At 39.8% G+C, this 24,817-nt stretch overlaps 1 protein-coding gene across 2 annotated transcripts in view; it reads left to right on the top strand.

Moving 5' to 3' along the window:
* Nucleotides 1–24,817, top strand: part of LOC130606589 (dynein axonemal heavy chain 5-like) — a 459,050-nt gene that overhangs the window by 52,246 nt on the left and 381,987 nt on the right. For both annotated transcript variants that reach the window (XR_008974019.1, XM_057423090.1), the window contains 6 exons: nt 132–319; nt 1,534–1,728; nt 15,551–15,685; nt 16,682–16,871; nt 19,323–19,540; nt 20,458–20,769. Coding sequence is in view for 1 of the 2 variants with exons in the window: in XM_057423090.1 (XP_057279073.1) it covers nt 132–319; nt 1,534–1,728; nt 15,551–15,685; nt 16,682–16,871; nt 19,323–19,540; nt 20,458–20,769 (1,238 nt within the window). In the remaining variant the exon portion in view is untranslated. The remainder of the gene's footprint in view (nt 1–131; nt 320–1,533; nt 1,729–15,550; nt 15,686–16,681; nt 16,872–19,322; nt 19,541–20,457; nt 20,770–24,817) is intronic.

The following is a 24,817-nucleotide window of genomic DNA, read 5'->3' on the forward strand; positions in this document are numbered from 1 at the left end:
GTATTCATACTCTCTGTTCTTCTCATGTTGCATTAAGTTGTATAGAACATGCTACCTTTTATATATAAATTATTCATGTTTCATCTTATATATTAACAAAATATATATATTTTTTGGTTTTGCTTTTTTAGGTTTAGCTCAGTCAGGTGCATGGGGTTGCTTTGATGAATTCAACCGCATTGAACTGCCAGTTTTATCAGTAGCTGCTCAGCAGATATATATTGTACTTCAGTGTAAGAAAAATAAGAAACCTCAGTTCGTCTTCACTGATGGCGATGTTGTGGACATGGACAGAGAATTTGGTATATTTCTGACTATGGTATGTGTGTGAATATGTGTAAATGGCACCATTGTGAAAAATCTTTCCTATTTCGTTTCCTATTGAAATTTCCCTGTTGAAATAGTTAAAACTGTCTGTTAGAAAATAGTGAATGCAATTTGAACAATAATTTGGTCAAATGATAATGATGATATTTCATCTTGCCCACATTTTTAATTGGAATTCAGGACTTGAGGTATGCAATTATCATTAACTACATGTTCTAAGGCCTTTTTTAGTTGAATATTTGACAGATTGAGACTAACCCTCTCAATTGTTACTCAAAGTTTGCCAAAATAAAACAGAAGTAATTGAACATTTCAAGGACTACCATAGTCGGTCTGGTCAGTATTTCACCACCTGTGAAGAACTTTTGACCGCAATCTGTCTATATGACAGCATGAAGGAAACCACTCACTCTCTGGTTCCCTGGCCTCCTGAAGATTTATCTTTGGTGCCTGTGGACTGCTTCTAGCAAGTGCAGGAGACAAAGCAGCAGGAAAGTGTAAGAATACCTTAAAAGCATCTTTGTATCTGCCCCTCATTAGCTGTAGACTACATACGCACAACTCAAAATGGAAACATTTGTCTTTATTTTAAGCATTCCTACCTTTGAAAAGGTGTTAATGATGTGAATTTGAAAAAATGTCAATTTGAAAAAGAGGACAGATCAGTGGCATACAAAGGGCAGTGTGAAGACAGTTTGGAAACATCTGGAAGAATGCAAGAAGTTATCACTGTGTAGCCAATGATTGCTGTTGTCGCAACTGAGCGGTGCAGTAGTCTCATGAATGACTTACACATCTTCAGTGAAAGGTCAGATCTGTTAGTTTAAATTATATTCAGTAATAGCTTGCATTGCTTGGCTGACTTTACACTGAAATGGTCTGGGAATGCTCACAAAGGACAGTAACCTCCAGCACTGGAACACCATCAAGACATGAAGAACTAATAATTTAAAACATCTCCAACAAGATCTGTAAGTGGCTATCTCTCTATGTGTGTTTTGGGCACCTCCAAATAACGTGTAATACCACATACTTCATAAACTGCTGTTTTCAGGCAACTGTGTAGTGATGTGTAATTGAGACATGCTCAAGTTACCCTTCGTAACCTGGCATGTGCTCCTATGTTTGCCAAATTATTATCAGGAAGGATAAACCTTATCCTGCTTTCATTATATAAAATTTTATTGTATATTTTTTGTTTTTCAGAACCCTGGCTATGCAGGACGACAGGAGCTCCCAGAAAATTTGAAGATCCAGTTTCGCACAGTTGCTATGATGGTGCCTGACCGTAGCATTATTATGCGAGTCAAGCTGGCAAGTGCTGGTTTCCGAGACAACCAAGTCCTTAGTCGAAAATTCTATACACTCTACAAACTCTGTGAAGAGCAGTTATCTAAACAGGTAAAATAAATATTTGTCCAACTGTAAGCTGTCACTCGATGGGTATGTAGAGAATATACTTTCATAGAACATATAATTATTTTTACACTTGTGAACCTATCCATTTTTTAGGGTTTTCAGTTTCAAGTTCTAGAAACAGTCTGAAATCATCATGTTGCTTTTATTTTTCATGCTAATTTGTGTAGTAAAGGAAATCTGATTTGTGATTCTTGAACAGAGTGCAGTTATTGGAGAAGTTATGAGGAATGGTATATATTGCTCTGCTGAACTTTGTAGTTCAGTCTCCTCACTTACAAAGACTAGATCTATTGGAGAGGCAGTGTAAGAACTGTAAATAACTGAAGAGTGCCCAGCTGGCACTGCCTGGCTGAGCACTACCAGAAAAGTGCTGTTCTGTTTGGTATACGGTATTTAAGGAGAAACAAAGGGTAAAGCTGATCTTAAGAACAGATCTTAAGGCCTATTTGTTGCCTTTTGAATGCCCTGTGCTGACTGTCCACTAGAGGGGTTCAGCAGTAGCAGTCAGACTGTCCTGGGTTCAGCAGTAGCAGTCATGTTTTTTCCTTTGTGTTAACTGGTGCAGTGCTGTGTTTTGACTTCTGGTTTGAGAACAGTGTTGGTGAAGCCAATGTTGTCGGTTGTTGCTAAGTGATGTTTACCCTGACCAAGGACTCTGTGAGGCTCATGCTCTGCCAGGGAGGAGGGGAAGCTGTGAGAAAGCAGAGACGGGGCGCCTGACCCGGGCTAGCCAAGGAGGTATTCCATGCCACAGCACGTCATGCCCGGGGTGGGGGTAACTGGGAGTTACCCGGAAGGACAGGAGCTTCCGGGTGGAACTCGTTTTCTTGGCCGGTGGTATCATATTCTCTTCCCTTGTTATTTTCCCTTATCATTGTTTTAGCTGATAGTAGCGGTGGTGATTTGTTGCTGGACTGTTCTTGTCTCAACCCGTAGGAGTTGCACTCTCTCGATCCTCCTCCCCATTCCTCCGGGAGTGGGGAAGGGGAGAGCCCCGGTGCAGGGGGGGGGGGAGACGGACACGGACCTTGATTGTTGTCAGCTCGGCCCCACTCACTGGGAGTGAGTGAACAAGTTACCTGACTGGGTTTAAACCATGACAGTTCTTTTTTGGCGCCCAACGTGGGGCACGAGGGGTTGAGATAAGAACAGATCTGACTGGATTGATAGTCACTCGTCACAATGCTGATTTATTGGCTCTCAAGGTTTTTCCTCTTGATCTCACAGTTTCAGTATACCATATCTTACGTCCATCCGGTATTGGCTGTATTAGTGTTTTTCAAGTGTGGGGCTTGGGCTAAGGTTTTTATCCCATTGTACTTTATGGTAATGACTTGTAATACAATAGAATCATTGATCATGAAACTGATCTGGTTTATGTTCCCAGTGTGGTCACCACCTTTATACTTTGGGAGGTATATGATGGAGGTGCTTAGCAATTACACATCTTTTTTCTCCTTCTCAGGTGCTCAACCTGTGAAGGAGACATCCTTTTACCCTCCTAGTCTTCCCCCCAGACCATTTACATTTGAGAGTTTTGAATTTTTTGAATGGCCTTTTAATGCTGTTGAGACTTGTTTGCTGATGGTGATGGGAATCACCATGCTAACACGCATACAGAGTGTGTTTTGCCCACTACTGATTTCAAGAGTTAAGCAGATTCAGGTTTGGGTCTTGTCTGGGGTCAAACGACGATGTAGGAGGACCGAGAGATTTTCCCAGAGGCTGGACAGCCATGAGTGGCAGGGTGTGTGGGATAGTATGGGCAAGTATCTAGGTCAGTGGGCCCCTCCAGTATTTTGGAATTTCACTACCGAACAACTGCAAAATCCAGAAGAATTAGTAAAACACTTAAATGAGGTGTGTGGTCATTCTGGCCATACCAGAGATGGACAAATCACGGCAACGTGCTGGGGCTTGGCCTATGCTTACAGGGCCTTGTTCAACGCTATCCAGCACCTTCAAAAGGAAAAGAATATCGGCGGATTTGAGGGCAAAGCGACAGTCGCTACTCAAACTTTGGCCGCAATGAACTGCGCAGCTACCCCAGTGGCAAGTACAGCAGCTGCTCAAACTTCAACTGCAACAGACAGCGCGGTTACCCCAGCTCCAAGCACGGTAGCTACACCACCCCCAGCAACAAGTACAGTCGCTACTCAAACCACAGTGATAATCACTGCAGCCAAACCAGAGGACCAATTCGTACCAATATCAGTTGCCCCTGTACGCAAGAGAACAAGCAAAAAGGAGGCAAAAAGGGTGAAGCGAGATGAAGAACCAATGAATTCACCACCCGGTCCAGAATCTGATCAGGAGTCATCATCACATGACGAAGAAGAAGAAGAAGAGGTAACTTCTCGACCTCGGACCTCAACCGAGCTGCGGAATATGCGAAAAGATTTTACCCGTCAACCAGGGGAGCACATCATCACCTGGTTACTCCGATGCTGGGACAATGGGGCCGATGGTCACGAACTAGAAGGTACAGAAGCCAAGCAGCTGGGATCACTTGCTAGAGAAGGGGGAATTGACAAAGCAATTGCAAGAGAGAAAAAGTCCCTCAGCCTTTGGAGGAGGCTCTTGGCAGCTGTGAAAGAAAGGTTTCCCTACAAGGACGATGTTACGAGTCGTTCGGCCAAGTGGACTACTATAGACAAAGGCATCCAGTCTCTGAGGGAATAGGCCATCGTAGAGATGATCTATCACATCAAGCCGAATAACGGGGATACACCTATAGATCCAGATGAAGTTGAATGTACACGACCCATGTGGCGAAAACTTACACGGAATGCACCGTCATCATATGCCCATTCATTGGCAACAGTGACCTGGAATGACATAGTACCACTAACAGTGGATGAAATGGTTCATAAACTCCGAGAGTTCGAAGACAATCTCACTCCTTCCATCATCTCAGCTGTGAAAAAACTGTCCCAGGACCTCGACAAATTGAGGGACGATGTATCTGATTTATCCAGCTCCTCACGTGTACCAACACACATCTCAGCTATTAACAAAAGACGTCCTATTATTCAAGAGAGGAGATACAGAAGGTATACGCCACGGGGTACCCTATGGTTTTACCTGCTGGATCACGGAGAAGACATGACAAAGTGGGATGGAAAACCTACTTCAGCTTTGGAGGAACGGGTGAGTGAACTGAAGAGGGGAGCAAGGGCCAAGACTGATCGTCCCATGAGAGCTACGGCTTCAGTCTCTGGTGAGCAGTTTCCCAGATGGAGTGGAAGAGCTGATTTTACTCCAGCTCCTGTGATAACGAAGAATAATCCCTTTCAACACGACTTAAGTGTCCAATGCTGTGACGACCATTAGAGGGGCCCTGCCTCCAGCCAGGTGGAGGTAGGGGACAATCGGATTTACTGGACTGTGTGGATCAGATGGCCTGGCACATCAGTCCCACAGAAGTATAAGGCTCTAGTAGATACCGGTGCACAGTGTACCCTGATGCCATCAAGCTGTCAAGGGGTGGAACCCATCTATATTTCTGGAGTAACAGGAGGATCCCAAGAGTTGACTGTGCTGGAGGCTGAAATCAGCCTGACTGGGAGGGAGTGGCAAAAGCACCCTATTGTGACTGGTCCAGAGGCTCCATGCATCCTCGGCATAGACTACCTCAAGAGAGGGTACTTCAAAGACCCAAAAGGGTACCGGTGGGCTTTTGGTATTGCTGCTTTGGAGACTGAGGAAATTGAGCAGCTGTCCACCTTGCCTGGTCTCTCAGAAGATCCCTCTGCTGTGGGGTTGCTGAAAGTTGAAGAACAACAAGTGCCAATCGCGACCACAACAGTGCACCGACGGCAATATCGCACCAACCGAGACTCCCTGATTCCCATCCATCAGCTGATCTGTAGACTGGAGAGTCAGGGGGTGATCAGCAGGACCCGCTCACCATTCAATAGCCCCATATGGCCAGTGCGAAAGTCTAATGGAGAATGGAGACTAACAGTAGACTATCGTGGCCTGAATGAAGTCACACCACCATTGAGTGCTGCCGTACCGGACATGCTAGAACTTCAGTATGAACTAGAGTCAAAGGCAGCCAAGTGGTATGCCACGATTGATATTGCCAATGCATTTTTCTCCATTCCTTTGGCAGCAGAGTGCAGGCCACAGTTTGCTTTTACTTGGAGGGGTGTCCAGTTCACTTGGAACCGACTGCCCCAGTGGTGGAAACACAGCCCTACCATTTGCCGTGGACTGATCCAGACTGCACTGGAACAGGGGCAAGCTCCAGAACACCTGCAATACATTGATGACATTATTGTGTGGGGCGATACAGCGGAAGAAGTCTTTGAGAAAGGGAGGAAAATAATCCAAATCCTGCTGAAAGCCGGTTTTGCCATAAAACGGAGTAAGGTCAAGGGACCTGCACAGGAGATTCAATTTTTGGGAATAAAATGGCAAGATGGACGTAGACAGATCCCCACAGATGTGATCAACAAGATAACAGCAATGTCTCCACCAACTAATAAGAAAGAAACGCAAGCTTTCTTGGGTGCAGTGGGGTTCTGGAGAATGCACATCCCAAATTACAGTTCGATTGTAAGCCCTCTCTATCATGTGACCCGGAAGAAGAATGATTTTAAATGGGGCCCTGAGCAGCAACAAGCCTTTGAGCAAATTAAACGTGAGATAGTTCATGCAGTAGCCCTTGGACCAGTCCGGACCGGGCCAGATGTAAAAAATGTGCTGTACACTGCAGCTGGGGAGAACGGTCCTACCTGGAGCCTCTGGCAGAAAGCTCCAGGGGAGACTCGAGGTCGACCCCTCGGCTTTTGGAGTCGGGGATACAAAGGATCTGAGGCCAGCTATACCCCAACTGAGAAAGAGATACTGGCAGCCTATGAAGGGGTTCGAGCTGCTTCGGAAGTGATTGGCACTGAAGCACAGCTCCTCCTGGCACCCCGGCTGCCCATGCTGGGCTGGATGTTCAAAGGCAGGGTCTCCTCTACACATCATGCAACTGATGCTACATGGAGTAAATGGGCTGCACTAATTACACAACGAACTCGAATAGGAAATCCCAGTCGTCCAGGCATTCTAGAAGTCATCATGGACTGGCCAGAGGGCAAAGATTTCGGAATGTCACCAGAGGAGGAGGTGGTGCGTGCTGAAGAGGCCCCACCATATAATAAACTGTCAGAAAGTGAAAAGCAGTATGCCTTGTTTACTGATGGCTCTTGCCGTATTGTGGGAAAGCATTGGAGATGGAAGGCAGCTGTATGGAGTCCTGGACGACAAGTTGCAGAAACTGCTGAAGGAGAGGGTGAATCGAGTCAATTTGCCGAGGTGAAAGCCATCCAGCTGGCCCTGGACATTGCTGAACGAGAAAAGTGGCCAGTACTTTATCTCTATACTGACTCATGGATGGTGGCAAATGCCCTGTGGGGGTGGTTGAAGCAATGGAAGCAGAGCAACTGGCAACGCAGAGGTAAACCCATCTGGGCTGCTGCACTGTGGAAAGATATTGCTGCCAGGGTGCAGAACCTGGTGGTGAAGGTACGTCATGTAGATGCCCATGTACCCAAGAGTCGGGCCACTGAGGAACACCAGAACAACCAACAAGTGGATAAAGCGGCTAAGATTGAAGTGGCTCAGATGGACTTAGATTGGCAACATAAAGGTGAATTATTTTTGGCCCAGTGGGCCCATGACACTTCAGGCCATCAGGGCAGAGATGCAACATATAGATGGGCCCGTGACCGAGGGGTGGACTTAACAATGGACACTATTGCCCAGGTTATTCATGAGTGTGAAACATGTGCTGCAATTAAACAAGCCAAGCGGTTAAAGCCTCTTTGGTATGGAGGACGATGGTTGAAGTATAAATATGGGGAGGCCTGGCAGATTGACTATATCACACTGCCACCAACCCGCCAAGGCAAGCGCCATGTGCTTACCATGGTGGAAGCAACCACCGGGTGGCTGGAAACATACGCTGTGCCCCATGCCACTGCCCGGAACACCATCCTGGGCCTTGAGAAACAGATTTTGTGGCGACACGGCACCCCAGAGAGAATTGAGTCAGACAATGGGACTCATTTCCGGAATAACCTTATAGATATTTGGGCCAAAGAGCATGGCATTGAGTGGGTATATCACATCCCCTACCATGCACCAGCCTCTGGGAAAATCGAACGGTACAATGGGCTGTTAAAAACTACACTGAGAGCGATGGGTGGGGGAACTTTCAAGCATTGGGATACACATTTACCAAAGGCCACCTGGTTGGTCAACACCAGAGGATCTGCCAACAGGGCTGGCCCAGCCCAGTCAGAACTTTTACATATTGTAGAGGGGGACAAAGTTCCCGTGGTGCATATGAAGAATTTGCTGGGGAAGACAGTCTGGGTTATTCCTGCTTCAGGTAAAGGCAAACCCACTCGTGGGATTGCTTTTGCTCAGGGACCTGGATATACTTGGTGGGTAATGTGGGAAGATGGGGAAGTCCGATGTATACCTCAAGGGGATTTGATTTTAGGGGAAAACAGCCAGTGAACTCAATTGTATGCTGTTGCCTGCTGTGTAATGCTTTTATAGCCCATCAACTAGATGTCTCCAGGTCACCAGCGACTGGCCCTGACTTCCCTCCAGCCATCATCCCAACAGAGAATGAACTTGGAACATCATGGACCGAATGTACTCGGCAGCATTATAGGGATTGGTCCATGCACTAAGAAAATGATTTTTTCCTCTTGGTCTGTATGTATATGGATGTATATATGTGGGAGAGCGATGGTGTATTGAAAATGTGGGATCTGAGCACGACGTGAATGGTATGGAATAAGGGGTGGATAATGTCCTGGGTTCAGCAGTAGCAGTCATGTTTTTTCCTTTGTGTTAACTGGTGCAGTGCTGTGTTTTGACTTCTGGTTTGAGAACAGTGTTGGTGAAGCCAATGTTGTCGGTTGTTGCTAAGTGATGTTTACCCTGACCAAGGACTCTGTGAGGCTCATGCTCTGCCAGGGAGGAGGGGAAGCTGTGAGAAAGCAGAGACGGGGCGCCTGACCCGGGCTAGCCGGGGAGGTATTCCATACCACAGCACGTCATGCCCGGGGTGGGGGGTAACTGGGAGTTACCCGGAAGGACAGGAGCTTCCGGGTGGAACTCGTTTTCTTGGCCGGTGGTATCATATTCTCTTCCCTTGTTATTTTCCCTTATCATTGTTTTAGCTGATAGTAGCGGTGGTGATTTGTTGCTGGACTGTTCTTGTCTCAACCCGTAGGAGTTGCACTCTCTCGATCCTCCTCCCCATTCCTCCGGGAGTGGGGAAGGGGAGAGCCCCGGTGCAGGGGGGGGGGGAGACGGACACGGACCTTGATTGTTGTCAGCTCGGCCCCACTCACTGGGAGTGAGTGAACAAGTTACCTGACTGGGTTTAAACCACGACAGTCTCAAAGAGAAATCATATGAACGGTAAATAAGTTGCAGTTCAAATGTCTTGCTTTGGTTGGGTCCTAACAAACGTGGGCATATTGGCTACATTTTCCATCACATCATTTCAGTTCTATACTACGTAATGTATTAGTGATTATGTAGACTTCCATGTAGAAATCTTGGACTACACTAGAATAGGATAATGGTGCATCGTATTTCCCTCATTACTTCAGAATTGAGACACAAAAGTATAGATTTGGATTTTCTCTTCCCTTCTCCATACCTCTGCAATCTCACTCGCAATATATATATAACCTAACTGGAGTCCAGTTAATTTTTCTTAGATTTATTTTTCTGGGAGAGTTTTACTCACCAGCTTTATGTTGTAGACTGGCTTCTGAAGGGTCATATTTGCTATTGGCTTCCCTGTAATATTGCACAGGGTGTCTCCATTAGACTTCAACTTAGTTTGTAGGCAATATGAATCACCCTATATTGATTTAGCAGCACTGGTGTTAGTCCATTTGTTGTTCTTCAAACTACTCTGTCAGTCCTGTCATCTGCCTGTGTTTTATAGTTACCAGGCTTATAGGCTGTATCTGTCACAGGATCATTTTCCAATAACAATCTCTTAAATTGAATTTGTGGACATTTTTTAGGAAAATTTGTGTATGCACAGTTCAACAATTAGCAACGTAGCTTGTCTCTGGAGTATTGAATATGGATCTCTTTTATTCCTTATGCTTGGCCTCAGTAGGATAGAATTTTCTCATTGCCTCAGTTTGTATAGTAATTTTTGTCCTGGGTATGATTTTTAACTTCACTGTGGAAGAGACATTTAAGCAGACATGAGAAATTCAGCCATCTGCTTCTGCAAGAGTGATTTGCTTGTTTTGTGTTATCATGGATGTTGGAACTGGTTTACTTCTGGACAGAGTACTTAAAAGTAACATACACCCCCAAACAAAACTTCTTTTAACTGTTTTAACACTGTACAATATTTTGTACATGAACATTGCTGCATCTGCACCAAGAGTTTCTCTGTGTAGTCTGGTCATTTGTGCAGCAGAAACTGCCCCGGAGTCTCTGAGACAGCAATATTCTCCACTCAGCATGTTAATCAGCATATTGAAGCATCTAAGTGGTGCTTATCATTTGGCCTAGGGATTGCAGAAACTGCCTGGAGGACTCTGTGGAACTATCTGAAATTCTCATCTGGATAACCCCTGTACCAATTAGTCAAATGCTTTGTTGTGAAGGCACGTAGCTCAATCAACTTGTCTCAGGTCAGTCATTTGCCTCATCTCTGATGATGCTAGCAAGGGAGTTCCTTGATATTAATTAATGGAAATTAATGAACAAGTGGTCTACATGTGTCACATCTCACCCAGATACATCATATATATATGTATTTGAATTTTATGCTCTTATAACTAGAGTTCCATAGTGAGGACCAGGACTTACAAAGATAAGGCTCCATCTATTGGAAGAAAGATTCATCAGCTTCTTCCTCATCAGGAAGTTTGTAGCACGCATCTGCCACAATGTTGATTTGCCCTCTAATCCTAACCCAAATACTCTCAACCGGTTTATCAGCCATCCTAAGGCAAAGTATTACCACACTCTTTCACTCCTTCCTAAAGAACCTGTATCCATCTGTTGCATCAATCCAGTCTTGTAAGCTATCTCACCACGTTTCTTTCATGCTAGTTAGACTGTAGCCCTGTAACTGCACACAGAGCTCTGATTTTAAATCTTTAGTTCCCACTGCATGCATTAGTGATCAGGCACTTCAAATTGCCCCCTGCTTGTGCTGGTTACCCAAGAAATATGTGAGCTCTTCTGCAGTAATGCTGTTTTCTTGGCCCTTCCTTATCTGTATGCATATACTTGAGATGTGCCAATTTCCACATATGAAATACATCACTCTTGAGGTCTCTTTTGTCCATCTCAGGCTGAATCTTTTGCTTTTCAGTTGAGTCCACCACTTCCTCACTTTAATGTGAGTTTTCGTCTCCCTCCCCCATCATTCATAGTTAGTTGCACTAGTAATGGAATATTTTGAAAGACTTGTCAAAGCTCTTGGTGAAGTTTATTGTAATTTGGGGAATACATCTGATGAAACGCGGTAATATGTAGAGTGAGATCTAATGAGTTCATCTGATTAGGTATGGGAGTCCCATGAGCTAGAGAGTTTTTCTATTTCTGAAAGTACAGTGAGACACAAATTGCTTTTGTCTAGCCAGAAAACTAGAACTATATAGTACAGACAGGCTTTCTTAAAGGGATATTGATCTGTCTTTCCCAGTGGAATTTATTTATTTAAATTTGTAATTGTAAATTTTAAATTCAAGTAAGTACTGCTGGGTATCTGGGCAGTTGTCTAGAAAGAGCAGGGTCACATAAAGCATCAATGTAATGGGAAATAGCCGAACACTGATTTCAGCAAATGTGATATATATTAACAGAAGAAAGTAACAACAGAAAGGATTCACCAGTTGAACTTACTTCCCACAAAATCTAAGAAGAATTTGCCAGAAGGATTGCATAGAGTGCTTCAGACGTTTTACACACACAAATGCAGGCTCTGTAGAAAGAGCAGCTCTGACTCACAAGTAGCCAAAGGCATCTCGAGTGACTGTCATCTCCTTCAGAAAAAGAAATATGTATAAAAGTCAAGGAAGAGTCCTTAGCAAATTTAGGAAGCCCAAGGTGTCCACAACAGTTATTCTAACAGTGCCTCCAAGGCTGAATTATTTGCCTTTGTCACATGACTTCTAGCCAAAGTTGCCTACTGCCTCCTTTCACAAAGCCTCACCCAGATTACGAAAACCCATAGAAACTAAAAGGGAAAACCTACAAAAGCTTGAAAGCAAATGAGGCCATAATCCCTTTTTTGAGGATCATCTGTTTGAAGTGCTTTCATACGGAGAAAACCACTGATACCCCTTTTTTAATTTTGCCTACAACAGCAAACTATGCTTCTACTATTGAGATTATTTGCAGACTTTTAATTCTTCCTTACAAGAGCATCTGCTACAGCACTGCAGTCCATTTTGTCCAAGTGCAATCATATTCCTGCTATTAAAACATGTAGCAAAGAAATAGCTCATAATCCCCATTTACCAGTAAATTCTGGGTGTTCTGTGATATTCCTGAGTTGTAAAGTAGCTGTAAAAATAGCAGACTTACTAAGAAAAAGTAAGTGTTGGTCACTTTGAACCACCCGTCATGTAGGTCAGCTGGAATGCACCAGGAAGCCTGTCTTTAAAAGTCATTTCAGTTTATATTTAATTTTACAAAGGGTATGACAATATTTCTTAAAATTTAATTAAATCATCACTTCTGTAGAATCACAGACTCGTAAATTGAAAGGGACCTCCAGAGATCACTGCGTACAACTTCTAGCTCAATATGGGGCAATTTAGAGCAGGTTGCTAAGACACTTGTTGAGTTTTGAATATCTCAAAGATATTAGTCACTCTGGGAACCCTTTCTGTGTTTGACCACTCTCATTCATTTCCTTATGCAGACTGTTGCAAATTCCCATGTTGCAAATTTTGACCATTGTCTCTTTTCTTTCACTTGATCACTGTTTGCTGGACTTATTCCAGTATGTCAGTAATGGTTATCTAGCATGGAGAAGAGAAAGTTGGGGCTGTTCAGCCTGGAGAAGAGAAGGCTGCTTGGAGACCTCATAGCAGCCTTCCAGTATCTGAAGGGGGCCTATAGGGATGCTGGAGAGGGACTCTTCATTAGGGACTGTAGTGATAAGACAAGGGGTAATGGGCTAAAACTTAAACAGGGGAAGTTTAGATTGGCTATAAGGAGGAAATTCTTTCCTGTTAGGGTGGTGAGGCACTGGAATAGGTTGCCCAAGGAGGTTGTGAATGCTCCATCCCTGGCAGTGTTCAAGAACATGTTGGACGAGGCCTTGGGTGATATGGTTTAGTGTGAAGTGTCCCTGCCCATGGCAGGGGGATTGGAACTTGATGATTTTAAGGTCCTTTCCAACCCTAACTATTCTATGATTCTGGATATTTCACCAGGATGTATCATTTACTGAATGATATTGGACTTCATCATCAACATATAATTTTCCTTCCAAACTTCACATAACGTTGTTAATATTTTTATCTTAATGTGTCCATCTGCAAATGAGATTTCCTGACACTACCTGAATGAATATTTGTATCTGACTTCTTCAACTCGTAACAACTTGTCACCTTGATTGAGTAATAGAAAATGAGTCTGGATAGAGCCTTGAGGGGTCATCCATTTATATTTCTGAAGGAAAAGTAATTCTTAGGTAAATAATTTGCCATAAATGTTTCTGACTCCCCATTATATTTTCCATTGACAGATAGCCTGCAGTTTCCCAGGCAATCGGTTCCAAAATTTCATTTTCCTTATGGTCACCAAGTTTTCTCTAAAAGTTAACTTGATTATCCCTTGCTGTAGTCAAGTAAATTATTTCTTTTCCTTTCTTTCATTTCTAATCCTTCTGTCTTCCTTTTTGCAGGTATTTTTTGCATGTCAAATACTTTTATCATAACTCATCCTACATATTTGCTCTTCCTACTATGGCAGATTTTGGTTTACTTCTTCCTAAAACAGCATGTTTTCTAGTCAATTGATAACTGTAATTTTGTTTCTAAATTCTCATCAGCAGGCTTCATCTTCAAATGTGGAATATGACTTTTGGACACAGTACTGAAGTGCCAACTGCAATGAATATATCTTTTCAACTGTCCTAAAAGGAACACTTCTATTTTTATTGCCCATTATAATTGTAGATATGTCACTGGGGAGCTTGGGGCTATATTCCAATGTCAGATATTTTTCTGCAAAACTTTATGCACCTGACCTGTTTCTCAACTAAATGAATAAGAGTTGTTACTCTACTTTATTTGTGCAGTTGGTTATTTCCATTTGTATAATATTTTATGCTTTCCTTTATTTAATTGTGCCATACCTAAATATTTTTTTTAATTTCTCTTGGTAATTTTGAACTCCAGTTGTGGTCTAGTTCAGCAGCTTGGTATCATCTGCAAACCTAATCAATAAGTTGTTTCTTGCTGAAAATTCTGAATTGTACTCAATGTATTGTTCCAATTTGTTAGCCTAGGAAATGGGAAGGAGGAAGGGAGACAAGGGTGGAGCTGGGGGAAAAGTGTGTTACTTTTGTCTTTGTTTTTTACTATTCAAATATATTCTAATTGGTCATAAATTAAATTGATTTTGCCCAAGTCAGGTCTGTTTTGCCTGTGATGGTAATTGGTAAGTGATGTCTCTGTCTTTATATCGCCCCGCAAGCTTTCTTGTCATCTTCTTGTCTCCCTTTGTTCTGTTGAGCAGGGGGAGTCAGTGAGTGGGTGGCTGTGCATCTGGAAGCTGGCCAAGCTCAATGCACAACAAGGAGTGTAAAAAAGGAGTCTATGCCCTTGGTTTCAACAACATTTCTGATCAATCAGAGATAGCAGACATTCTCCAAATATATTAATACCTTTATTGTCTCCTTCCATGTCTATCTTCACCACTTAGTTTTTTGAGCAGGTGGCAGTAGTGGAGACTAGAATTTAAAACCTTTACCCTGTTGGCTAGGAATTGCACCAACAGTTGAAGAGGAAACATTACAGAACATTTGCATATGTTTTCAAATCTACTGTAACTAAGACAGAATTTTATATTTGGCAAAAGTGCTAACATTAATTGGATACGTCTGTATGGCTCTGCAAATATGCAGCTGTGCCTGTAGGGAAAGGGAAGATATTCCAGCCCTTACTTGCCTAAGTCCAAAGTTGGTTAGATACACCTCTAAGATGCACACAGATATTGGAGTAAATTCTTCTGTTCCAAACCAAGTTGTCATGAAACCATCCACAGAACAGAAAGTTGTTAAGTACAGGATAGGCTCACATAAAACAAATAATATCTGAATAATTTCAGTATGTTTTTTTAATATCACCAAGAAATTGGCGCTTTAAGTCATGAATCCCAGTACCATCTGTCAAGATACTTAGAGTCCTTGTGCGAGAGGAAAACACAGGGTAGTCTGAAGATGTGTGGTTTGCTGTTTGTACATCTGGAAAATGCTGTTTGTGCATCTGGCAAATTTAGGAAAACTATAGAAGATAGAGTTCTGTTACAGATGACTTGTAAAAGTGAAGCTTACCACCGAAAGGAACACTTGGCAGGCATGAACACACAACACTGAAAAATATCTTCAGGATGTGATAGCAACAGAACTGTAAATCTAGTTGAAAAGATGAACAGCTATGAAATTCATCATATTTAAAAGTTCAATGATATATTAATTTAATTAATAAATTTAGTTTTCAGCCCTCTCTTGACTTTAAAGTGTTTAATCTTTGTGGTACCAATTGTGTTTATGCATTATTTCAAGGTTCACTATGACTTTGGGCTTAGAAATATTCTGTCTGTTTTAAGAACACTTGGAGCAGTGAAAAGGTCTAATCCCAAAGAGCCAGAGAAGACTGTAGTGATGAGAGTTCTGCGGGACATGAACCTCTCCAAACTGGTACTGTAACACTGGCAATTTCCCCAAAAGAGTATTTGCATTTTAAAATGTAGTTATTGTACACTTTGAAAAGTTCTTTTTCTTCATCAGTTGGTTATGTTATTTTGCAGTTATTAATATGATCTGTCAGTGAGTGGAGAAACAGAATGCACTTACAGTGTAAGCACTATTTGTCTTATCAGAAGCCTTAGCTGAAAAGAATCATCGGAAATACCATCAGATCCCAGGGGACCTAACCTGGCCCTCTAATTGGCTCTTGTTTTTTTCTTCTTTATGCCCTAAGGAGAGAAAGGAAAAATACATTGTATCAAGTTTTAATAATGTTATTAAAGATCCTTCTCAATCCAGAATTTTAATTCATACATTTCTTGGGAGTCTGTTGCCTTTTCAGAATATCATAAGAATTGAAATGAGTGAAGTAATTGGAAGCAGCTAACACCCACTTGTATAGTCTAATCTCTTTTGTTATTACTATTTAAAGTATTCATCTTCCTTTTTATTGCTGCAATTGAAAGGTTATAGCACATCTAGACTCTATGTATTTACCTTGGGAGCCAGTTTTGTGATGAAACCAATTACGCTTTTTCTGATGTTAATCTATTCAGCACATCGGTACATATGTTCAAACCTATAAGCATGCTTCAGTGATTTATGGAAGGAAAAAAAAATCATAAAAATTCCAAGGCAAAATATAATTTGAGTAAATCTTGCTGGCTTACATACCAAATGAAGAAATGTGTGTGTATATATATTGAAGAAAACTCCTATGTTAATATTTTTGTAAGATTGAAGTATTTAATTTAGAAATTACTACTTGTGATTGCATTGTAAGAAATTCACTTAATAAAACTGATTCATAATTATAATATGTGCTTTGGAAAAGGGTTAGGTTTTCTACTGCAATATTTTAGTGGCATATTCTTGAAGATTGTTTACAACTGTAATAATTATTTCAGTGGATAAATAATGTATTTCCCCCTACTTTATCCTTGACAGGTAGATGAAGATGAGCCCTTATTTATGAGTCTTATTAATGACTTGTTCCCTGGAATTACTCTGGATAAAGCTGGGTATCCTGAACTACAGTCAGCCATCCAGAAACAGGCAGAGAAAGCTGGTCTTATTCATCATCCACCATGGATACTTAAACTCATTCAGCTGTATGAAACTCAACGAGTCCGACATGGTTAGCATGCTAGATGAGGGTTTGAGACTGCATACAAACAACAGTTTTTTATATTATCTCCTACAGAATGCAGAATATTTTAACAAAAAAAATGTATTTTAAAATAGAACAGATGTCTTTTTTAAGGCCTAGGTGGATATTTTGCTAGGAAACTGTTATGCCTTTTTGTGTGTGTGCAATGCACACATAGTGAGATTTTAGCTTTATTGTATTGCATTTTTACGGGAAATATGAGTGTGGCCTTCAGTGACTGAAATTTCTATGGAACAAGTTAAAAGGTAGAGTATACAGTAAAATTCAGAAACAGTCAATTTTGTGCAGTGTTCAGAAAACAATAGTTCCCCTCAGACATAGTTCAGTCGTGAAGCTCATGTTTAAATTTACTGTGAGATTATGATGCTGAGATTACAAAAAAAATAATCTCTCAAACCTTTACTTTGATAGATCCTACCAAGCATGCAGTATAATTCCAAATGTTGTTCTTTGTATTCAATTCTGACCACTTACACTGAGGAGAAATAAGCCAAACTCTTGCTGGACCATGGGTGGTTTGGACAAAATGGCCTGTAGAGGTCCCCTAGGAAAACAAAATTTACAGTACTCAAAAGCCTAATGAGTAAAGTTTATTCTATCCTAGGAAGGGTGCCAAAGACAGTAGTAAGCCCAGATTTACATTTCATAGCTGAGTGGAAAAAAACCCCACTACTTTGAAATGTTCCTCCCCCCCTAACCTCTAACAACTAAGGATTTTTTTCAGTATATGAAGGAGAATATATAAAGTAAATGTAACTAGAGGAGAAAAGATTTATGAAGATGACATCCTTTTTATTCTCCCTTTTCGTGTCATAATAAGAGAATAGTAAGCTTAAACTAATGGACAAATAAAAGGAAATACTCATTTGCCTTGCACAGTCTGAGGCCTTAAAGCCTCAAATACTTAATTCATTTTGATAAACCAAAGAACTGATTAATGATATGCTGACTTAATTTACATCCAGATTGCTGTGTTCAGTGTTCCATGTCAATTCATAACACCTATATTTGTATAGAAACAATGAAAGTTTTAATGATTTAGTCATGATTTAATGTGCCTTTTTTTAGAAGAAGCCATTTGGTCTGTAAGACACACAGACTACTGTTCTCCCAAAATTTTCAGGATGTGCTATACCATTCTGCTTAGATGTCTCTTCTCTCCTATTCCCAGGGGTTATGCAGCTCCAATTGGTCTAATACTTGGATGCTCAGGGCCTTTTTATGACACAAGTTATTGCGTGGAGGGAAAAATATTCTGTTTTCCTGACTTGCGTTTGTCCTACTCATGGACCATTGGAGAGGCTACCACGGGATTTCAAGTAATCAGGAAAAATCTGCATGACTTCTCTTGGTTGAAATAGAGGCAATATGTGCAAATGAAGTGCTCATGCACGCAGACACACACATATGCATGGAGATTCAGTGCATGCATCCTGAAATCTCTTTTGCATAGCAGTTTTTGTCTAACTGCCGTTGAAATCAGCAATCCATTACAATGAGGAGCTTGGATTAGATCTCCCCAGACATAACATATTGCATGATTAAGTAACTGTCTGGGTGCTCAAATGTTTTTGGGAACAGTCAGCTCCCTTTAGTTTTAGAGAAAATGTCAAGCAGTCTGCATTATTCTGGATTAGGTTTGTAACTTGTATTTGTGATTGTCCATACCTTTGTTTAAGAGGTTTTCAAAGCCAAATAAGTATTATGCTGTCCAGTCCACCTTATGGTTAATATGAGTTACCTAGCTCCCTTAGATGACTTTGGAAGTCTGTTTGAATGTCCCATCTGCTTTTGTTCAGACTCTTGGCCTCTTGAGTAGGTAATTTAGAAAATACAGCTAAAAAGGATCAACTGTAGGCTCAAATTATTGTTGAAGACATGGCTTCTTTTCCTTAGGCAGTATGTGTGTACAATGATGAAATTAAAAGCGTGGTTGCTGTTAACTGTTTTTTTTTTAAGAAAGATGTATTAAAATGTCAGCATGGATGGATGCAAGTTAGTATTTTTTTTTGTTTCAGAAAAATACACTCAATTTTTTTATATCCTTATATTGCGAACTACTCATTATCATTAAATACATTTAGAAATTACTGGTTTTGTTTGCCACTAGTCATGTCAATGTCTTTGCATGCAAATATAAAAAGGCAGTTGTATTTTCCCATTAGAAAAAGGAAGAGAACTGCCTGAGGGAGGATACAAAGCCACATAGGCTTGACTGTCATAATAGAGCAGATGTCATAAAGGCCTTTTAATAATATTTTTAAATTCCATTCCAGTCAACATTAAATGGAGTGAGAAGCATTTATTTTTTTTTGTATTGGCTTTTGATAAAAATAAAGACCATTGATGCAATGAACCATTAAATGGTAGCATGACATTTTGACATTTAATTTTAAACTATGTTCATATTGTTTTAAGGAATGATGACTCTAGGTCCAACTGGTGCAGGAAAGACAAAATGCATTAATATTTTGATGAAAGCAATGACAGATTGTGGTGCACCTCATAAAGAGATGAGAATGAATCCAAAGGCAATCACAGCTTCCCAGATGTTTGGTACTCTTGATGTTGCTACAAATGACTGGACAGATGGTATTTTCTCTACATTATGGAGAAAAACTTTAAAAGCAAAGAAGGTAATGGATACTGTATCATGATAGTTAATAAGGACATTTAATATTGTTTCTATAAGGTCTCATTACCTGTCATCTATGTGAAAGATCTTCCATTATAAAAATCAAATGGGAAAATAATTGTTAGTTGTAGTTTATGTTTGACTAGAATTCAATCAGAATTATGTGTATGTACTAGAGAGCACAAGGCTTCCCAAGCACTTCAGGTTCCAGAATTGGAAAATATTTTAAGGGCTTTGGTCTGTTCTGTAAGCAGGTAGTCCTACCATTTGAACACAAAAGCAAGAAATGTTCATGTTTTGACATAAGGAGAGGAAAGATGATTTTATCCTGTCTGGTTTCATGTCATTGACACTATATGTCACTATATCTCTATTTCATTATATCAGAATATAACCATTATATCAGAATGTAAGAGGCTTTGTTAAGAAATCGTATAGGCATTTCCCAGTTCTCTTATCAAACCAGCAGATGATGTTTCATAGAATCATAATAACACTCAAATCTCCTGAAGTTTCATTCTGTCCTCACTAGGAAGATGTGAAGCCTTACATGAAATACCTAGGTAACATCCCACAAGGAATAAATGTGTGTTTGTGACTGTATTTAATGGGATATATTTTCTTTCACCCTGATTCGGGGCTGATTAATGTACTTGTGTAAAAGAAAAGGACAGATTTAAGCTTAGAACAGTGCAAATTATTGTTGTCACTATTCCTTGATATCCTTTTTGATGTTGCACAGGATAACAAAGGAAGGATTAAATCACTGAGCAAATTATAAAAATTGAGCTAATGAGCGTAAAATTATGACTCATTAGTTATATCCATCAGTGTGTTCCATGAGATTAAATAAATGTGCATTTTTGGTCACTTAATGGTATATATGTAAAGTTGCATGTGTGTGTCTCCTTATTTTAGGGTGAGCATATCTGGATAGTTTTGGATGGACCTGTTGATGCAATATGGATCGAAAATCTGAACTCTGTTCTGGATGATAATAAGACCCTTACTTTGGCCAATGGAGATCGAATTCCAATGTCCCCCAATTGCAAAATTATTTTTGAACCTCACAGCATTGACAATGCCTCTCCTGCAACAGTTTCTCGTAATGGGATGGTCTTCATGAGTTCTTCGGTCTTAGATTGGAAGCCTATTTTAAGGTCTTGGCTGCAAACACTACCAATTACATACTCTGACATCTTGTGGAATTGCTTTAATGCTGTATTTCAGGTACTTAATTCAGCCACTTCAGACAAAAAGAGAAGTTGCACTTCTTATTCTTTATCTAATGAAGCATTCTTTCTTCCTAAGTGCTTTTTCAATTATTTACTTCTCTTTCTTTGTGCAATAAAATAAGGATGAAGGGTTAAGAAAAACAGAAACAAAAAAAGGAGAAAGGAAGAGAAAATTATCTTTAACATTAATGAATGGGTGAAAATATAACAGATGAATAATTTGGATGCTTTGTTTTGTTTGCATAGGTTAGTTGGCAATAAATTGTTAAATCTGTGATTATTTTATAATGTATGTTGGCAAAATACAGGTATTCTCTTTGCTTGTAATTGTTACTGCAATTTTAATCCTTTTTAGGATACTTTAAGGGAGTGGATAAACTTCCTTGTTTGTTGTAAATGTAAAGAAGTAAATTCATAAATAATTTAAGCTACATTCACTCTGGTGAAATCTTAGGTACTTTAGCTGCATTTGGTTCATGAATTATTTTAAAAATATTTTAATCTAGGGTAGTTCTGTGCTCTGTGGTATTCTGAAGCTCAGTGTAGGTGAGTATAGGTGACTATAATGGTCTCTTCTGATTTTACAATCCATGATTCTGCATCAAGGGAGATTTTTGAGATGGCATCTCTTTGATATATTCTCTGACTAAACTGTGTTCAATCAGTATGTCCAAAGGAAGAATTCCAAATGCTTTTTCCCCTCCATTTAGCTTTAGCACACTGAATCATTAAGGAGGTTTCATTAATATTATGGGTAGTTGTACTCAATAGTGGGTCTAAAAACATAATCTCAGTAGTATATTTTTTCCAATTCCATTGAAATTCTCATTTTTTAATTTGGAATTTTAGAAAGTTATTGCTTTGCAGTCTTTCAGCGTTATCTTCTGATTTCACCAACATCTGTGGAACAAATGCAACTTCCTTATAAAATTTACTTTCCCACTCTTTCACTCCAGTTAACTTGTAGAATTAGTGTTGAATTCACAGGGGTTTCTCCTGTAATATTTTTCATTGCTGTTGGATTTTAAAAATGCTGGTTTTTATTTAACTTTGAGTGATATTTCAGAAAGTTTATTTATAAATCATGCTAAAAGCAATGATGAATATAATTTTTGAATGCCTTGAATGTTAACAAATGTCTTTTTACAGATATGTTTCACTTCAGTCCCATTTACTTTAAAAGCAATGTTTAACAAGCTATTCATTTTGTTCTACTTCCAAAACATAATGATATGACATAGTGTTTACTGCAGCAGCAAGAGAAACAATTCTGATAATGAATTCTGAAATGTGCTTCTAAAGTAATGTATATGTGGGTCAATTCACTGCTTTTTTGCCACAATTCTATTTTATGCTACAACTTGCTCTGAAGACATAATAGCAACATTTAAAATACCCAAGCCTGAAGCAATAGCAATAAAGTCCAGAAAAATACGTATTTTATTAAACTGAGAGATGAAAATGCAGTGAAATATGAAGTTAGTCCTATGCTGAAGGCTGCATTTGCAACTATCAAAATGTAAATGAAAGCTGTCACGCTGTCAGTTTTCTTTCACTTTTAATGTGCTATCTTTGCTTCTCAAATAATAGAAGCGGTAATAGTGATTTTACAGATGAGGGTTACACTACTTGTGTATTCAGACAGCTCTTTTTACAGTTATTATTTTCCCCTACATAAAAAAAAAAACAACGATGAATTCTAAAAGAAATTTTGTGAAATAAGAGGAATCAACAGTAGTCAAACCCCAAATAGAGATCATGGTGAATTTGATGCTGGTATTAGGAAAAGCATGAATGTGAGCATCTTACAAATACCTCATCTTTAGAAGAAAATAAAGATTAGCCTAAAGATGGAACTATATTAAATAAGGACAATCGGTAAGTGTACCTATAGAGACCTTTTGAAATCAATCTAAATTCAACTAAAACAGATGTAAGACAACTGCTATAGCAATTACAATCTGCTTACAAGAAACACCCCTCATTTTTGCTAATCAAAAGTATTTGTCACTGAAAGTTTACTTATTGGATAAAATCATTATTAATGAGGATACAGCAAGTAGCAGTAATGTAGGGGGAAGCACTAGCGAATAATATTGTGAAACGGGGGAAAGAATGTATTTATTCTTTCCATGTGTATTATAAATTTAAATGTAAGTCATTAGTCTTCACATGAAAGACAGGAGATAGCCCCAAAAATGAGGAGAAATTAAAAAAAAGAAAAACCAAAACCACCACCCAAAACACGTGCCCCCCCCCCCCCCCATTCTGAATTGAGACTATCTTTGAGTCCTTTCTATTTCCACAGGAGTTTTTAAAAACAGTGATTGAAGGGTTGCACTTTTACCTTTTCTTTCCCAGTTCTTTCTTCTCAGCAGCATTCTGCAGTTAGGAATAATTTCAAGTAAGCTCTCATCCCCCTATGAAGTCTCCACTCTCCTTTTAGAAGCTCAACTGCCAATTTCTTGTCTGTGAATGATGCTGCTACCTGTAAGCAACAGAATTGCTTCACTGATGGAAGTAATTATCTGAGAGTTTCAAAGGACAAAATAATTGAAATAATTACCTGAGTGGTGTTACTTAGTTTGCCTTCAAAGTGCGAAGCTCAAACCAGTGATGGATGTTACGTGAGCAACAAAACTTTCAGCATGTTTATATATTGTTTAAAATAAAAAAATAAATAAAAAAATCTAGTAAGTTTAATTTTTATTTTTTTTTTTAATAAAATCCGCTGTCTGGATCCCTTCTTGACCTATTCTGGAGACTTCAGGGAAGTCCTAAAACTAGCAGAGCAGAAGTCAAATGCGACTTATTCCTCTCTCCAAATTAAATTACACCCTAATCTTATTTGGGTAAAGGCTGCTGTTGACTCTGGAGCATAGAGTTGAATATATAATCCAAAGAGTTTCTTACCTTTTGCTGATGTTCAAATTAATACTATAAATATTAATAAATTTGCCTTTAATTGAGCTTGTACTTGTCTAAACCTTTTGAGTATGCTGCCAACTTCTTGCCCTAAAGAGCATTCTACAGTCCAGTGAGTTCCACAGTGACTATACACTGTGCAAAAGGGTTTTTTCTCATATGACTTTTTACCATCTGAATTAATTTTGCTGTCTCCTTGTATGGGATAGCAAATTCCTGATCCAAGTTCTTCAAAGTTTTTCCTAGAAGGTTTTGGATAGGAAGGGACCTTAAAAATCTTCTAGTTCCAACCCCTTCCTTGGGCAGGGACACCTTCCACTAGACGAGGTTGCTAAAATCCCTGTCCAACCTGACCTTGAACACTTCCAGGGATGGGGCATCCGCAACTTTTCTGGGCAACCTGTGCCAGTGTCTCATCACCCTCATAATGAAGAACTTTTTCTTCATACCCAATCTATAGCTACCCTCTTTCATGGGATATATGATGCTAAATTCAAGAATAGCAAAGTGCAGATTGGGAATGTGTGTCATGGCCCAGCTAATTTCTCCAGAATCCCAGTTCAAACAAAATAACCTAAGAAGTAGTTAATGCTAATTGGTATCTTGATTTTACATTCTTCTTCAGCCACATATTCTTTTAAAAATAGTAGTAATAAAAAAATTACAGTAATAATATTTACCATAATAATAAAATATTACTATATATGGACATGATTTTTTTTTTTTTTTAATAAGTGCAAAGAACAAGAATTATACAAACCTCACTGGAATCCTAAATACCACGAAACTCATTCTGGTAAAAATTAGGCTCTTGAAATACAGACTGCTTTGACTCATGAAATACCTTTATTCTGTGTCAAATCAATTATTGAATGATTTGTAGTGCCTTGTGAGACATCTAGTCCATTTTACAGATGAAGAAACCGAATCTCAGAGATATTTAAGTCCAAAATTTAAGGTCTTTAGACCTGAATCACCCAGACTGCTTGTAGTGCCTCACTCCTATCCATTCCTTGTGGTACCCACAGCCCTCTCAGTCACTTGAGCACCCTGTGCACTGTTGGGGGCAAACCAGGCATTTTAGAGGGAAAGCCACAAAAAAAAAAAAACCACACAGA

Source organism: Pezoporus wallicus, unplaced genomic scaffold (assembly GCF_028554395.1).
Source record: "Pezoporus wallicus isolate ANWC-B61680 ecotype Strahan unplaced genomic scaffold, APGP_CSIRO_Pwel_v1 contig_749, whole genome shotgun sequence".
Classification (NCBI taxonomy): Eukaryota; Metazoa; Chordata; class Aves; order Psittaciformes; family Psittacidae; genus Pezoporus; species Pezoporus wallicus.